The sequence below is a fragment of the Corythoichthys intestinalis genome, chromosome 3, assembly GCF_030265065.1.
Source record: "Corythoichthys intestinalis isolate RoL2023-P3 chromosome 3, ASM3026506v1, whole genome shotgun sequence".
In the NCBI taxonomy this organism is placed as follows: domain Eukaryota; kingdom Metazoa; phylum Chordata; class Actinopteri; order Syngnathiformes; family Syngnathidae; genus Corythoichthys; species Corythoichthys intestinalis.
The window spans coordinates 40,055,666-40,074,364 of NC_080397.1; the positions used below are offsets into that span (position 1 = coordinate 40,055,666).

An 18,699-nucleotide genomic window follows, 5' to 3' on the forward strand; every position below is an offset into this window, starting at 1 on the left:
TATAGATGTGTTTTGATTGTTATATTGTTGTTTGTTTCTCGTAATTCCATATTTTTTTCCTCAGAATGGAGTGATTCCATATATACCAGTATTTCCCTGCACTTGCTCTATAAAAGTGAGTGCTCATCCGAGACTGTTGATTCCATACTTTTTGCTAGGGGTTGTAGTTTGCATTTTGGCCATGTTATTGTTCGTTGTTGCTGTTGAACTGCCGCTGTGCAGAGCGTTGTTGGATATTCGTGAGTGAGTGTTGTGAAAAGAGGGTGTTAAATGTTTATAGGACCTTTTGGTTTTCAAAATGTATTTGTGTGTCCTTGCGCCGTTGAGCTGCTGGGATTTACATTTTAATACACAGGTGCGTTTATTTCCAATACAAAAACTCCACCACACACTGTAGGTGGAGTAGAACGCTGTTTATGTAGTAGCCTAGTAGTAGTACATAGACTATCCAGCATATGTGTGTACTGCTATTGTGCACCCCTTGTATGGAGAAAAGGCGGGAGCACGACAAATTTGGACCGAAACGGCTGTTTTTGGATGGGAAAAACAAAATATGATCATCAGCCCCCTCTGCTGTGAGCGCCCTGGGCCTGAGCTAAAATAACACACAACACAATTTCAGTTTTTACTCATTTATGTAAAATTTGTATGTACATATAATAGTCAGAAATGCACACAAAATAGTGCTAAAAGACCAGAAATATCAAGCAAAACACTCTAGAGAACAGTTTCCCATTTTCATTTGAAAAATGTCAAACTGAAAACAATTTCAATTGAGCTTAATAACGATTACTGCAAATGCACACAAGAAAAGGTCAAAATCGCATGATGACACACTGGCAAAAATACTCTATGCTGCGAGCTGAATTTTTGGTTTCTGTGAGAGTTTGCGAATAGCATGACAATAAAAAGTTAATCAAGGACTGATTCATCTCATAGCAACGGTCATTTTTCACTTATCCTTTAGGGAAACATGATGTGCTCTGAATTGTTAAAAGTTAAAATACTAACATAAGAGTCTTTCAAATCATTAACAGTTTATTTGGTGTAATCTGGAAGGAAATAACAAAACCAGTCTCGGTTTTGTGGTCTAGGTCTCATAAAATGAACAAGAAACAAGCTCTCACCCAAGCTTGATTGTTACATAGCTCATTACGAAGATTCAGGACAAAAAAAACAAAAAAAAAACTATCTTACTTAAAAGATATCAACATTTGAGAAAGTGTCTACATACATATTGTGGAAACTGGGAAAACAAGAAACTAGGGGGTTTCTCTGATGAAAATATAAATGTGAGTCTTCAACTTTGATGCCATCACTCAATCAGATTTCAAATGATATATGTAAACAAAAAAAGATATGTAGATATAAACAAGACAATTAAAAAAAAAAAAAAAAAAAAAAGCAAAGGTTTCAGAGTTTAATGCTTGTGCAAGTTCATATGATGGTGGAAACTACCAGTTGAAGGGAAGCTATCTTATTTGAAAACATTCTCGAAGGCAGGACATTTGTGGGTCTTGAGTTTCTTGATGGCCTTTTTGAACTCTTTGCTGGACTTGTCCCACTTGTGGATGCCCGTGAGCAGGAACTGCTTGTCAACCTTGCGTCCCATGATAAGATACTGGTTACCCAAGTTGTCCAGCTGTTGACATGGACAGTCTGCGCCATTCTTCAGGAACATCACCAGCTTCTTCATATCCTTCTTCTTCAGAGTGCCTGCTTTCAGCATTTTCTTTCTCTTCTGAAAGCTCACCTTGCGGTCCAAGTTCTCTCGCTTCACCTCCTTGATCTTAGTCTTAAAAGCTACAAGACAAGAAATTAAATGCATCAGTGAAACACTGAGAGACTTTTGTGTTGTTTTCATGAAAAACAGATCATCTTGACTGAATGCAGACTTGAATTTGAATCCCCAAAAACACAACAAAAGATTTTTTATACTGAATATCATGAAATAATATGTTAAAAAGCAGAAAACCCACTCCTGGCCAATTCCACTCCCGGTATCAGCAATGCACATGGTTGGGATTTAGGACTCTTATCCTTCGTCTCTAAAATGATCTGTGAGGAGGCTTAGTGTTCAGTGAAATCAAAATGGACCATGTTCATAATTAGCGAGTCATAGAACGAGGTCTAGCCCACCTCTGAAGAACGTCATACTAAGAAATGCTTTGTCCTGCTAATCCTTTGACATTTTGAACTTTCTTTGCACCTTCCTGGTCGATAGCTAAATCTCTTCAGTAAACATACAGATTAGTACTAATTTTCTTATTTTGCGTGTGAGAAGTTTAATGCAGAGGTGGGTAGTAGGCCTGCACAAGGCCATCGCAATGTGTGCATGTGCAATCGTCCTATCGCAGGACATGCAATTGTTTTGTTTTGGGTTTTTTTGCTTCATAATAGCAGCAAGTTTGCAGAGACATGGCCCCCTGGACCCCTTTTATCAGAGCTGGGTAGAGTAGCCAAAAACTTTAGTCAAGTAAGAGTAGCGTTACTTCAAAATAATATTACTCAAGTAAAAGTAAAAAAGTATTTGGTGAAAAGAATACTTAAGTAGTGAGTAACTTTGTGAGTAACTGCTTACAATATTACATTTTTTTTTATTTTATTTTATTTTATTTTTTTAAATATGGCACTTTTTTCTCTCAGCACATACAGCAAACTTTTTATTTTTACGGTGCTTTAAAGACAGTGTTATTAAACAGGCTGCCGTGACAGAAGAACCGCAATCTTGAGACAGATTGGTGTAATGGAGTCATGTGATTGTTGTTACATCTCATTGGTGAAACTAGTGGAACTACTGTTGGCGTCTCTGACAAAAATAAAGTCAATATGTAAAATAAAGAGGAAAAATGTACCGTGTTTTTCGGACTATAAGCCACGTTTTTTTTTTTTTTTTTTTCATATTTTGGCTGGGGGTGCGACTTATACTCAGGAGCGACTTATGTGTGAAATTATTAACACATTATGATATCATTTCACATGTTATTTTGGTGTTTTGGAGTGACACTGATGGTTTGGTAAACTTGTTAGCATGTTCTTTATGCTATAGTTATCTGAATACAGTAACTCTTAATAGCTATGGCCACGTTTGCGTTCTGCCTTTGGCAATGTGTCTTCAATTGTATTATTGACTTTTTTATATTGAAATGCATGCTTTTAGTTTGTGGATCTTTCAAGCCCACGTGGGGGCGCACTCGCACTTGTTTACGTGAAGAAGAGTGCTCACACGCCAGAAGAAGACTGACAGCTACGTAGCTGTGAGTTTGTGGGCGAGTTAGCGAGAGAGAAACACGGCTGTGAACCTATGTTCATCGTTTATGCTTTTAAATTATCTACAGAGGCAACGCCTGCATGTATCATCTTTTCTGTTGTTGTTGTGTGTTTTCCACCCGCGATCGGACACTTAGAGCCAGTTGTGTGGTTGTTTGAATGATGTGCTAATGCTAGCGAACGCATGCTAACCATTTATGTCATTGCTGTAAGAGCACCTAATTGTCATTTATTTACATTGATGCGAACCTGTTTGGTATCGAGGACCTAATTGAGTCAGCAAATTATACGGACGTCCAGCATCGTCATTTGGGAGTTCGCTGTATAGCCAGGACCGAGCCGTAGCGTCTTGGTGAGGACAGTATATTCGCATTTCGTTGTTTATGCACTGTACACTGTACATTTATTTAGCATGTTGTTCTCTATTGTATTTTTATATTAAATTGCCTTTCAAGATGACAGATCTGTTCTATGTGTTGGATTTTATCAAGTAAATTTCCCCCAAAAATGCGAATTATACTCCGGTGCGACTTATATATGTTTTTTTTCTCTTCATTGGGCATTTTATGGCTGGTGCGACTTATAGTCAGGTGTGACTTGTAGTCCAAAAAATACGGTAACGACTCCAATGTAGCCCAAAGTAGCGGCGTAAGAGTAGCGTTTCTTCTTCACGAATCTACTCAAGTGAAAGTAAAAAGTACATTTTCTCAAAAAGTTAGTCAAGTATCGGAGTAAATGTAATGCGTTACTTCCCACCTTTGCCTTTTACAGCAATCTTCATTGTTCACAAATTAACCGCCTTAGCCTGGAATGAACAGTATTATATGAATACAATGTGGTCATGGTGAGTCAACCAAAGTATCAATCCAAATTATTCTAGTTTTAATATCACAATATACATTGCAAACCCTCAAAAAGTTGCAATGTCAGTTTTTTCTGATATCGTTCAGCCCTAGTGGGTAGTAACGAGTTACATTCACTCTGTTACATTTACTCGAGTAACTTTTTGGAAAAAATTATCTATTTCTTAGAGTAGTTTTACTAGCCATACTTTATACTTTTACTTGAGTAGATTTGTGAAGAAGAAACACTACTCTTACTCCACTACTTTGGGCTACACAAATTGTTAATTTTTCGTCTTTATTCAACATATTAGATTTTACTTTTTTTTTTTTTTTTTTGCCAGAGATGCCAACAGTGACTCTGCCAATTTCACCAATGAGATGTCACAAGAATAAATCACATGACTCCATTATACCGATCAGAATCAAGCTTGCCGTTCAATGATCACGCTCGCCTGTTCAATCACATGCCGTCTTTAAAGCACTGTAATAAATTATTTGACATTGAGCATTGTAGTCAGCGTGACTTGAAAGCGCAGATTTTAGCCTCTCTCCTAGTTTTTAATTTGGCACCGATTGACCATGGAAAACCTGATATATGATCCTTTTAATTTCATAATAAGAAATGTTTTTTCCACAAGAGGGCACTAATGCTCTGTGGACGAATGATGCTTCATTTCTGTAGATTATTTTCTCTCGCCGGAATTATTATTATTATTATTATTTTAAATATTATTTATTTGGCTCAATGTTGTTATATAATTTGTTATAGTATAATATAATAATAACAGTTCATATAGATAAAGAAAAAAATACTATTGCTTGGAGAAAAACATTGTAAGCAGTTACTCACAAGGTTACTCATTACTTGAGTATTCCTTTTCACCAAATACTTGTTTAGTTGTACTTGAGTACTGTCACGTTCTGCTCCTGGTCAGAGAATTTGTGTTTTTACAGAGTCGGCTGTGGGGGCGTTCCCGTCATCGGCACCTGCAGCTAATTCCTGCTAATCGACAATAGTAAAAAAGGCACAGGCGATCCACTGGAGGGCGCCAAGATATTTCCTTGCTGGTCGCCATTCGACATCCTTGTCATTCGAGTAGCTTGCTATTTTGGTAATTTCACCCCTGACGTGGGTTTTGGTTGTCTGTCGCTTTAGTTTTGTATGCCTCTACCTTGTGCAGGTACGTGAGTGTATTTTAGATGTTTTATAGGCTCTCTGCCTACCACCGTGGTTTGCCGTCGCATTTTTATATTGATCCCCGTCGACCTCCTGTCACGGATCCATTTTGTTATTTCCCCTTTTTACCGCGATCGCGTGTTTTTGTTTTGTATTTAATAAACCCTTGTACGCTTCCCTCAAGCGTTTGTTTTCTGTTGTGAGGTCCAATCCTTGTTTCCGCGGACCCTGACAAGTCCATGTTCGGATGACTACTTTTACTTGAGTAATATTATTTTGAAGTAACGCTACTCTTACTTGAGTATAATTTTTGGCTACTTTACCCACCTCTAGTTGTATGGATAATGGATGAAGCTGTTACGTATGAAATTGGTAAATTACAGAGGATTTATGGCTTAAGGAACCTATATAACCACAATTAGAAGACATTAGAGAGTAGAAGAAAAGCAGCTGCCCGAAGCTAAAATCTTCACAATTTTATTTTAAATGAAAGTTAAATGAACAATCAAAAAAACAAAAAAGGCATCAATATGAAAAATAATATTATATTAAATTATGTGTTTATAAAGAACTCGAGTACTGCATAGTAATATGTACTAATTAGAGCTGCAAAGAACTAAGAGCAGACAAAATTGACTAAAAATAATCTTACTTGAATTTACCGTAATTTTCGGGCTACCAGACACTACTTTTTGAACCCGACTTTGAATTCTGTATTGGACAGTAATAGACTTAGTCACGTGATCGGATCCTATCCAGTATTCACGAATGTTTTTAGCACATTTGCGCTTTCTGATTGCTGTATATCAAACCACAAGGCAAACGTGTCTGTTGTGAAGGACTACTTTGCTAGAAACCAAAGTAAAAATAGGATTGTGTAATATTTATAAACAGATAATTTCATGAGTAGGTACCAGCAGGGCTCAGTTTAACACAAAAAATATATATAATTTGTCATTTACTGGTTGCATTAATTTTAATTCTTAAAAAATATGGATATTGGATGGGAAAACATATCTTGAAAAAAAAAATCAAAAGTAAAAAAAAAAATCATTTCTATTCAAATCTAAATATTATTATTCTATATTTTTTATTGTCTGCTGCTGTATGGCACTTGATTTTTGGGTAATTTACTTTGTGTTAATACCCTAGACGTCCATAAAAACAACAAAAGGGTGTGTTCTGTTTCCCATTCACAAAATGGCAACATGGCTCATCCAAGTGGATTAAGCGATCAGTCCTCTTATACAGAACTGCCCTGTTGTTCACTATTTAAGCAAGGGGGAAAAGCAATTTGGCAATGACACCAAAGTGAGCTGTCCAAAGCACAGGAGGGATTTAATTGAAGGGTGTTGGGAGTTTTGGGGGCAATGAAGTTCCATAAAACCCGAAGCGTGGAGAGATAAATTGCGGTGGGAACAAAGTGTGGAGTGGGACAGGCAGTAAATCTGTTACGAGCTGAGTGCCGCGTGGATTTGTGTTTGACAGAGGGAAATTCATCAGGATCCCCGAGACATTAGGGAGTGTTATAGTGTTGAGGGAATGACTTAAAAGAAAGTGTTACTTTTTCAACAGTCTTTCTGATCTATTGGCATCACAGCAAGAAGAATAATCCTTCCTTACGTTCAGCTACTTTTAATCAAAAGCTGACTTGGCTCAGTTATGCTCTGCTTTTACTAAGGTCAAACCACATGGAGACGTGCTTATGCATTAAGCAGGAATCATTACTCCGTATGTGTAAAAATGTTGAGGCGACACCAGAAAGTAAGCAACAACAATTTAACCTCCACCTCTAAATGAGAACAGATTTTCAACCACTTCCAGTAAGTATGGTTTTCAGTGGAAAGGCAGACCAATTCACTGCCAAATTCAGTATATTTAATAAGCATTTCTGCAAAAAGTCAGTGACTCATTCCTTAATCCTCACCATGCTTATCCATGGCATTGTTGCACAAAAGAATAACAGGAAGTCTTTCAAACACATCAATTTTATAGTCCACTCCAAAGAAAATAGACAAGCCTCTCTGTAAAGTCAGCTTGTAAATTTTTTCCCGAATCCTTCTGTTCCTCATTCTTTGTTGCTAAGTCTTACTTGAGAACAAATACTGCCATAGGTGGGAAAAACATGATCTCTGTGTTGGTCTTTTCTAATTTGTGTGTATTTAATTGGTTTCCCGAATACATGCCATGAAGTAATGCTTGGCTTCGAACACGGTTGGAAATATTTTGCACTTTGCTCGTCCTACGAGAAACACTCTCAGTTGGCCGGCTTGAAGAAGAAACAGATGTTTGGCTGAGATGCTGCAAAAATGCTATGTGCTGTCATGCTGTACATTACTCGATGCCGCACTGCCATTAACACGCACTATACTAGGATCACAGTGGGAATATAAACCATCCCAAAAAGGACAGTTCATTTGTTTAGAAAAATCTGGAGTGTCTCATCCAGGTCAGCCTAGCTTCATCTGTCTGTGTCAGCTCACATGACAACTTTAACTAGGAAGCAAAAACAATTGTCAGCCAGAATTCAACCTTAAAGCACCGCCATCCTTTTGGTAAGCAATGACATGGGTGCCAGAAAGCCCAGACTCATCAACATAGTATAAACAAGAAGGCAAAACATAAAATAATCTCTCTCATCCTAGAATAGGGTCTAGGAGAACGCATGTTTTCAATATGCTTTAACTCGGCAGGGATCATGGACGTCGGTTTGCCAGATATTTTGCGACAGCTAGTAAATAAAATATATAAGTTTGTGGATGCTTTGTCGGATTCAAATCAAATAGTACTTTCATTCAACTTCCTTTTCAGAACGGTTTGTTTATGTTGTAGTCCATCTGGTTTCCATTTCAATTGGGCAGATGACCCTTGAATGCAGTGAATGTATACATCACTAGGTCTTCGATACTTGTCTCTGTGTTCCCCTAGCTAGCTAGATAGATAGAATTTCTATATATATAGATAGATAGAATGTCTATAGATAGATAAATAGAATCTATCTATAGATAGAGATTCTATCTATAGACCCCAATCACGTGACTTCACAACTCCGCCCCCCTGACTGGTGCCGCCATATTGTCCGTCAGCTCATCGTGTTTACATATTACCACTACGTCAATTCCTCCTATTACTGACTGTTTTTCTGCTTGTCTAAGGAATCACCGCCTAGTAAACAAACCCAAAAACCTTCCTGACAATCGTTAACATTGATTAATCAAAATGGTAAAGGGATGTGTGGCGGTTGGTTGCAGTAACAGAGAAGATAAACAGTCATGTTAGTAGTTGCTGTGTGCCCATTGTTAAAAGGGCAAATCTCGAAAGCAGCACGGTTTGTTTATCTCGGTCCATGATGCGTTTGTGTCGACAACCGTTAGACAGCGGCGAAAACATCAATATGATGCTAACACGATCGCAGACGTCATCAGACGGAGAATACGAAGCTCGTCGCCACATTCGCGCAGCAAGAAGGTGAGCGCAACAACAGTTGTTGTGCCGAAAAATAGTCGCCCTACGTGAAATGTCCCCCCTGATGGGAGCGCCCACACGGAAACGACTTTATTGTACAGTGAATATGTATTATTTTACTCTGCTTGAACTAATAAATGTCATACCTGTGTGATTGTCATCTGGATATGGTCGTGAAAACCTGTAGACTAATACATTTCTGTTCAAAAATGGTTATGTGGCCCAGTCCACGATTTGTTACTAAAATACATTACTAATATTTTGTGTAATTTAATTATTTAAAACCGATCTTGCAGTCGTAAATCCATTGCTGTAATGCGTCCATGAAAACATTTCACGTTTTCACATCAATAAAGCGATATAAATAAGCGCTCCCGGCAGGGGGAACATTTCACGAGGGGCAGCTATTTTTTGGCACTGTTACGGATGGGGAGTAATTTTTCCTTTTGTTCAGGTATGTATGTTTTTCCTTTCACTTTATACTGGTTTATGTTGGTTTTCACCTGTATTTTTCCTTTGCAGTAGTTTCCACCTGTGTGATCTCAGAAGGCCTCCACAGCTGAAGCCACTTCCTCATTAGCCAATCATCTATTTGTTCTGCCACTATATAAGTTGAATTGTTTGCTCTGTTCAGGAGAGGCGGTGGCAGCTCTCATTTTGGTTGTCTTGGTTGGTTGAAGCCTGTTATGTTTTGACTTTGATTCTGTTTGTGAAGTTTGCTTTCTGCCACTCGTTTATTAATGATCTCTTTTGTCTTTTTCTTTAGGTTGGCGCAGAACACAGAGGTAGGGACTTTAGTTAGACACCTGCAGGTATACATTATGTCTCCCACCTCACGTAGGTACCAACCCTCTGTATTAGTCCATTAGATAGAGCGGCAACACCACCCATGTATTTTGGGGCACAATAGGTGCCTGTCACTGTAGTGTTTTAGTTTGGGAGTTGTTTTGGGTTCTAGGTTCAGTTGGGGTTTTTGGAACTGTTTATTTGGTGTTTGCTGCATAGTGCAGGGGGTTGGGTAAATGTTTTGTGTGCTCTGTGTCCATTGTTTCTTTTCTGTTAAATAAACTTTTTTATTTGCAGTTTTGACTTGTCACTGCCTCCTCCTTGCACACCTGCCGTCTTATGTTACGCTCGCGGCCCCTGACCACCAGGGGTACTCGTAACAGGCACAGACCGGCCCGTTGTCGATCAAATTTCATTTTACAATCGTGACAACGGTGACGCTCAGCTGACCAAATGTCGGTTTATATTCGGGCCGGTGCCGATTTTGGGTACCCGACTCCTCATCGTGACATAAACTGGAGTATGATTGGAAATTTTGTGGTCTCAGGACGAGCTCTGACGCATGGGACGGGAGGAAACATCGGTTTGGGCATCAAATATGGATCTGGCGACTGGATCGACCGAAGCTTTTCCAAATAACGGCTTTTATGCAATTCATCCAATGAGTTTACAGCGTCTGAAAGCACCGGGGCTTCCATAATTTGCAAGTGAATCCATCTTTACGAACTACGATCAGTGACAGTACGACACACAATGACGGACAATATGGCGGCACAATACAGCGATCACGTGATTGTGAGACGGTGATTGGGGTCAATAGATAGATATTGTAATCTGTATAGATACAGTGTAGCACAAAGTGAGTACACCCCTCGCATTTCTTCAGATATTTAAGTATAGCTTTTCATGGGACAACACTGACAAAATGGGAACGACGTAAATCCCTAAATGTCCAAATTTAGTACTGCTTGTCATTTATCCTCCAAAATGTCATGTGACTCGTTACTCAGCATTGCTGCAGAGATTGAAGAGGTGGGGGGGGGTCAGCCTGTTAGTGCTCAGACCATATGTCGTACTCTATATCAAATTGGTGTGCATGGCTGTCACCCCAGGAGGAAGGCTCTTCTGAAGATGGTACACAAGAAAGCCCGCAAACAGTTTACTGAAGACATGTCAACAAAGCACATGGATTACTGGAACCATGCCCTATGGTCTGATGAGACGAAGATTAATTTGTTTAGTTCTGATGGTCTCAAGCATGTGTGGCGGCGACCAAGTGAGGAGTACAAAGATAAGTGTGTCATGCCTACAGTCAAACATGGTGGTGGGAATGACCCCCCCACCTCTTTAATCTCTGCAGCAATGCTGAGTAACGAGTCACATGACATTTTGGAGGGAAAATGACAAGCAGTACTCAATTTGGACATTTAGGGATGTACGTAGTTCCCATGCGGTGTATTCACATTTGTTGCCAGGGGTTTAGATATTAATGGCTATATTTTGAATTCTTTTGAGGGGAAAATAATTTAACTCTATTATATAAGCTGCACACACAGACTACTTTTCATTGTGTCAAGGTGTCATTTTGTCAGTGTTGTCCCATGAAAAGTTATACTTAAATCTCTGCAGAAATGCGAGGGGTGTACTCACTTTTGTGATGCACTGTAGATAAAATGTCTATAGATAGATAGATAGATATATAGATAGATGTTCTGTCTGTCTGTCTGCCTTTCTGTCTGTCTGTCGATCTATTTTCATGGACACACAAAAATGTCCAATCAGCACAAATTATTGGTGTTATTGTTGAGATCTGTTCAGAGGTTGACATTGCCATGTGTATATAAGCAGGAGCCACAAAATCCGGACCTCGATGCCACGTATCCTGTCGTGTTTTCAATGTTTCTCTCCCCTAACACACCTGAATCACATGATTATGTCATCAGCAAGCTCTCCAGAAGCTTGATAATGATCCTGATTATTTAGTTCAGGTGTGTTAGAGGAGGGAGATATGGAAAACACAACAGGAAAAGTGGCCCCAAGGTCCGGATTTGGAGAACCCTGATATACAATATATCCCCTATGCTTTGGATTACTGTTTTCAGACATTAAGCCTAGCTTTTTTCCTCTGCTGAGTGCTCGTGGAAAAATATTTATGCCCATATATTTCAAAACTTCAGGGATGACTGTAGTGATCTTTTCCGAGGTGAAGTGAGGATGAGTGGATAAGGCCTCATACATTTTGTTGACGATTGATCACAATTACAGACATCTCAGATATCAACAATTGTGCTCACACACGCCGCCTCTGCAAAGCTCTGATTCCTGGTGAGTAGTGAAAGTGATTGTATTATTAAACTTTACATCATCTTGAAATCCAACTACAGTGGTACCTCAACACACGATCTTTTCGACATCCGACATAAAATTTGACTCGTCATTTGTTTCTACATCCAATTACATGCTCGAAATACGATTTATGACAGCGCCGCAGTTACTGTGCTTTCCCGCAAGACTGACGCTCAACGGATTTTCTTGTGAGAGAAATCAACATGGATTCCAAGAATGTTAGTGCAGGTGGCAAAAAAAGGTGAGGCTTACTATGGAAATGATACAAAAATATGAGCATGGTGGACACGTCCGTTAACTGACTTGACAATACGGCGGTAGAATGTCGAAAACCTCAACGGTTCTCCTCCGACTTCCATTCGCCAGTCTTTATAAGTTAAGGTGACAATTATTATTGTGGTAACATCGCCCAAAAATCGCCAGCTTCGTCAGGTTTTTAATCATTTGTTTCAGAACTTGTGCAACACAGCATGCCTGCTGTCTGCCCAAGCTGAACAAAGTGAAAGTAAAAAGTCCAGCACTCTGTCAAGTCAGCCACGCGGTGAGTTCAGGTACACCACGCAAAACACGTCCGCCACATTTGAACCCAATTTGTTACATTATTACAGGTATTATTACGTATTATCATTATTATTTTTCTGATTTTATTCATAATTTATTTGTTTTGCTCAGTGTAATTGTTATTTGCAATAGTACCAGCAGCATTTATTAAGGATTTAGTGTAGGTTTTCAGGATGTGGAATGAATCAATGGGATTATAATGTATTCTTATGGGAAAATCCTGATCAACATACGACCACTTCGACTTACAAACAAGGTCCTGGAGCGAATTAACTTCATATGTAGAGGTACCACTGTATATGTATATAGGTGGAGATATGGGGAGGGTGAGGGAAGAGTTTGTTTTTTTTGTTTGTTTGTTTGTTTGTTTGTTTGTTTGTTTTAAATATATTAATTGGTAACTAAGGCTTGTGAAAATATTATACTTGTATTCCATATATAGTATGTGTTATTTTTACATTTTATTAATATTGCGAGTACAGTATGTATTACCACGCCTCTCCCGTAACCCTGGCACGGATGTCACGGATATTCGTGTGTGTGTGTGTGTCTGTCTAATGTATTTTTCTGTTTTGCTATTTAGCCTTATCAAAACTAATTGTCTCATATTTATGCATTACAAAAATACTGATTACAAAATGGTGTAGTTTAACAATATTTCACTAATACTGTTTTGGTCATGTATTGTGTGTTGGGGGGGTATCGGGTGTATCTGTGTGCGTGTTATTTTTAAAGGGTATTTATCTCTGTACAATTTCTAGCCATTTTAATTTATGCAGAAATATTGGTGAATTGGGAGATATTCAACAATACTTGGCCCAGACAGCAAAACAAACACTGAACTTTACTGCTGTATGGAGCTGTCACATAAAGACTTTAATGACCCCACTTCATTAGCCACTGAACACAATCCTCTTGCAATTCAGACAAACTGTGACTTGTGACCTGAAGATAAAACCTGAGAGCTTGTTTGAGCCAAATTGAAAAAGGAGGTGTAGAAAAGTCATATCAACCTATAGCAGCCGGTTGCACTTTAAAATATTGAATGCTGCTTGAATTACTGAAACAAAGATGAGGTAAAGGGGTTAGCCGTTGTTTTATAACACATGATCGAAAACAAATGCTACTCACTGGAAAATTGGTATCTACAGTATATGCTGTATCAGTGTGCATGAGACTCTTACCAAACTCACTGGCACACATATGCTCCAGCATGGCATCTGTTTTCATTTCATTGTCACAGGGAGGGCAGACTGGAGAGTAACCTGTGGAGAAAAGGGGGACATTGTTTGACTATTTTTTTGTTAAATCATCCTCACAAAGAAGGTACTGTATGATGGCAGTAGACCTTCATTTGTTAAGATATTTAGACTATAAAGCCAAAAAGCTAGAATAAATAACTCACAGTCCGGTCCTTAGAATTCTATTCCAAATTAGTCATCTATATACGCCTACTATAGGTATCATTAAACAGTATTTTGGCTTCATGACCAGATCATATCTCATGCAATAAGCGCCCTCCTCTTTGTCTTTTATACTTCACATGCCCTTATAAACTGACCCCAGCTAGGAATGTTTTCAACTTTTACTGCCAGCTGTAACTTAAAGAGGCAAAAAGCAACGTTTTCTCCATTCTGATTGCATGTGGTTAAATGTGTGCTTTCTGTTTAACCAAACCACTGGCAGCATTTCACAATCGCACAGGGGTAAAATGGAGGGTAAACAAATAGTTTGCTCCCCACTACCAGTTGTCCATTACATGTGTTTAACAAAAGTTTGTCAATGTCACACCCTGGTGTAAAGTGCTTGTGAAAACAGACACTGTTTACAGAGTCCCATGGTCCCTTTGCTTGTTGGGATGTCTTCTCCTTTTAAAACAATTATCACCAAATTGTATGTAACAACAGGAGCGTGGTAAGCACTTTTAGCTGACCTCTGCTAACTTAAAAAAAAAAAGGAAAACTGTGACCATTCCCTCAGGTTGCCCTACGTTAATTCTCCCCTGGCAACAAATGAAAACAGGTGATGTCTGTAAAGTGAGGACATCTGTGTGGTCCCCTGAAACTTGAAATGGGGAGGGTTTTTCTTTTCAGAAAAAAAGCAGGCCTCTATCCATACCAACGTGTCAGTCAATAACACCCGCCCCCTTGACAAACACAAGCCGTGTCCTCTCTTCAGATACAGTGAGCGCTGTGTAATTGCTGGAAGATGCACAGTCGACCCATTTATAGCTTACATGTAGTGTGAAAAAGGCTTCAAGTGGTGTCGTTAAAGCGTCAGATGGAAATCTATGTAAGTGAGCTGATGATGTGATGATGGAAACCCCCCTTTTTTAAAGTTGAAAATAAAAGAGATGGCTGTGCGTTCCCTTCCAAAGTGGAGACCTCACTTGAAGCATGTGGCGAGGGCACAGTAACACAACAGCAAGCTTACTTCTATAATCAACCCGCACTTTGTCTTTCCCCAGACTTGCTGGTTTTGGCCATCTTTCAAGGTTCCTCTGGTATTTGTCAGCTTGGCTCCGACTTAGAACAGAACCCCCTTCCCTCCCCTCCATTGATTCTGTGTGAGGTGTGTGAGTCAGCCTCACACTCGGAGTCTCTACAGGTTTGGGGAATGAGCAGCCAGAGAGCCATTAGTAATGGATGATGGCTTCAGGGGGGTCAAAGGCAGAGGTGGATGGTTGGTGGGGTTTACCGTGAAATTCTCTTTGCATTATTGAAGTAAGATGTGAATCTTTTCCCTGTTTTATTTAATTTGTCACGGCATAGTTATTTGCCTTAATAGACAGATCTTTTTTATTCATGGGCTTTCACCCAGCATTGTCCTGTGTTACTCCACAAATACAAAAATGATCTTTTCAGAGATAAATCACACTAAGTAAACAGCATGCAGACAGCTTTGTAAGGTTCTGGTTCCAAATCAATTTATTGAAGAACAAGAAAAGACATTCATGTTAGATGTGGTTTGGCATTGCAAAGCAGAATGCTCTTTTCCAAAAGGTTGCATTTGCTCTGTTTGTGTTGGGATTTGCATATTCGCACCTTCACTGCTGAAACAACAGTATCAAGCCAATTTATCTGCAACTGTGTCACATTTTACAAGCGGGCAAACGTGTTGGCTGTTTGTTTTTTCAGCAGGGCACTTGATTTATTTTAATGTTAGTTACGTCATGCTTACACAGTTGGTGACCTCATTAAACAATTGGGATTGCTGTTTAAAGCGAAGACGATTTAACCCTTTATAGAGCATACATTTAACTTATTTGCTTCCATTGACAACTGTAGGCATACAGTACATTTTGATTGGGAGAGGCTGGTAGAGAATGATTGCTGCCAGCTCCCCTTCTCAAAATGGATTGGACGTCCAGCACCAGCAATAGTGTAATTGGACGTCTATCATTGTCAATGGCAGGCAATAAGTTAAATAATATCTAACCCTTGCCTTATGTTAGAAATCAGCCCATATTTTTGCTAGTAAATTAAATTTGATCTGTATATTACCGTGGCCTGAAAATACTAAACCTTTGCAGGATATTGATTTTGGGTCAAGATTACCCGTTTTCAAGTTTGGGTATGTCAAAAGTACCATTGATTTTTTTAATAAACATTTTTGAGAAAACGGGTGAATTCTGACCCCAACAAAATACGAGGTTAAAAAACAAAACAAACAAACAAAAACTTTGGAGTGTTATTGTGGGCTATAACGTGAGTTTATTTCTGTTTTTAATAATTTATATTTTAATAATGTTGTATTTCTTATTATTTATAATTGATATCAATAAATTACATAAGAATAATGATTAATTAATAATAATAATTTGAATTGAGACCTAGCATCCAGATACAGTTATATGGATATCACATTTTGGTTTAGGTTGGCCACATTTGTAAACCAAATGTTGATATTGTGACCATGCTACAAGACCCGAAATTTGTCCACGTATGTAGACGCCAGGTCTTTTGGGGTTCATTTATTATTATTATTTTTAATTACTGAAAATAGTCACTTGCCTTCTAAAAGCTAAAATTCAAACCAGAGCGAGTCAGTGTGCTTTTGGTGCACACACAGTGTGCCCTATTGTGAAAGGGTAACTTGATTTGCCAAGGATAATTTCCCCTTTAGATTTTTACATCATTTGAGATACTGTGAATTGAAGGAAGAAATTGACTGGATAGCTTGGAAAGTGGATGAGAGTCAAATATGTCAAATCAAACATTGAAAAGCAATAACTTAATCGTACCTGTCTGCTTTGTGGATTCTGTGGCATTGGGTTGAGACATGGCGATGCACACGTCGTCTTGAGGGAACTTGTCGCAGGTAAGCATCTCCGGCCAGGGGAAGCCAAACGCCTCCATGATGGGGGTGCAGCCGTCCCGCACGGCTTCGCACAGCCATCTGCACGGGTAGATGGGCCTTTCCAGGCACACCGGCGCGAAGAGTGAGCAGAGGAATACCTGCGTGCCCGGGTGGCAGTTCTTGTGCACCAGGGGCACCCAGCTGCCGGCCTGCTGCTTCGCTTCGGCCATGGTCTCGTGTTCCAGCAGGTTAGGCAACAACATCTGACCGTAGCCCACGTTGTGGCATAGTCGCAGGTCGTCCGGGATGTCCACGCACTGCGGGGGCTTTCCGTAGCTGCGCCCGCCGTTGTACGAGTCTTGCTTCCAGCTCAGATACTCGTACTCGGAGGCTCCGCATGCTGCCAGGAGTGCCATGGTCACAGCCAAGCCGATTGCTTTAGATGCAGCCCTCATTGTGGCTTTTCGTGAAAAAAAAAATATTGCGACTCGTGCAGGTGAGCTCACTTCATATAGAAAATCAGCACAACTAGGGAGATGTGCAAAGATGGATCCGCTTAGTCCTCTGCGTGTTGCGCTCTTTTAGAGCGTTGTGGTTGCTTGCAGAGTTTGGCGCTCAACTAGTGCGCAGCTCGGACACAAGCGCACAAGTGCTGATTGTAAAGTGCGCGTTGGCCAATAAGAGAGCGTCTCTCAGCCTTTTGGCACCGGTGCTGTCAGTCAAAGCGCTTAATTACCCAATGTGTAAAAAACCCCGGGAGCCTTTCCTTTCCTTCCTTTTCTTCCCCTGCGTGTAGCTTCTTTGTCCAGACAAAAAAAAAGCAGAATAGAAATGCCAAAATAAATCTCACAATGGTAAATGAATGGCCTCTTAGGTATTGTGGTCATTAGACCATAAGAATGACTACATTCAGGAAAAATACTGAAAGTAGGAAATTTAAGTTTCCGTTTAAGTGATTTTACTTACATTCCGATCAATACTAATTTCAACAGATATACTAAAGAAGCCTAAACATGATTTTCATGTGACTCACATTTTAAGACTTGCAGACACATTACATGTCATTCTGGAAGGATGTTTAAGATATCAAAGTATTAAATGAAAATTTCAGATTGAAATCACATAGGGGACAAATATATTTTATTTCTCCCCAACGTTTCTTGTTGAACCACATAATGCTAAACATCTTACTTTTCAGCCCTTGTTGTTATTTTTCCCCTGGGAAAAAAAAGATGTACACAATTAGATACATGCACTGCACAGAAAAAGTTAAAGGGAAAAAAATGTAATTTGTTAGCATTGTGACCTCATGCATATATATATATATATATATATATATATATATATATATATATATATATATATATATATATATATATATATATATATATATATATATATATGTGTGTGTGTATACAGTAGTATGCAAAAGTTTTAGGAAGGACACCTGCCTAAAACTTTTGCACAGTACTGTACATTTTTATTATATTATGTATATACAGGATTTACTGTATGATATGATCATATTCCATGATCCTAATAAATTTAATGATTAAAAAAAATATATATATATATATATATATATATATATATATATATATATATATATATATATATATACAGTATATGCCCCCATAGCAAATTCATGGCACATTAAGCCCCGAACTATTTTCAATTTGTCTTTTTTTACTCTGAAGACCCCTGTTTACAGACTTCGTGCAACCGCTTTTGTTTCAACCCAACCATAAAAAGAAGGTAAGTAATTATATTTCCTATTCAAAACGTCAGTTATTTCTAGCTTAAAATCATTAATTGATGTCTAATATTTACTTAAAAAAATGACTTTAAAAAATTATTCACTCACATATTTTAAACTTTTAAAGAAATTACACCACAATGATAAAAATAGTGTCTGTAAATAATTCACTGATATCTACCTCATAACTATCG

General features: G+C 38.7%; 1 protein-coding gene across 1 annotated transcript; it reads right to left on the reverse strand.

Moving 5' to 3' along the window:
• Positions 1-634: 634 nt before the first annotated feature.
• Positions 635-17,398, reverse strand: sfrp1a (secreted frizzled-related protein 1a). The gene is made up of 3 exons (XM_057832123.1): positions 16,694-17,398; positions 13,635-13,715; positions 635-1,803 (listed from the first exon to the last, which is right to left on the reverse strand). The coding sequence occupies exons 1-3, from the start codon at positions 17,202-17,204 to the stop codon at positions 1,478-1,480; spliced, it is 918 nt and encodes a 305-aa protein (XP_057688106.1). The 5' UTR covers positions 17,205-17,398; the 3' UTR covers positions 635-1,477.
• Positions 17,399-18,699: the final 1,301 nt, after the last annotated feature.

Coding starts and splice junctions, on each gene's coding strand:
- sfrp1a (XM_057832123.1), bottom strand. CDS start 17,204: ATGAGGGCTGCATCTAAAGCAATCGGCTTGGCTGTGACCATGGCACTC. Junction 13,716..16,693: donor AGAATCCACAAAGCAGACAG/GTACGATTAAGT, acceptor TTTTCTCCACAG/GTTACTCTCCAGTCTGCCCT. Junction 1,804..13,634: donor TATGTGTGCCAGTGAGTTTG/GTAAGAGTCTCA, acceptor CTTGTCTTGTAG/CTTTTAAGACTAAGATCAAG.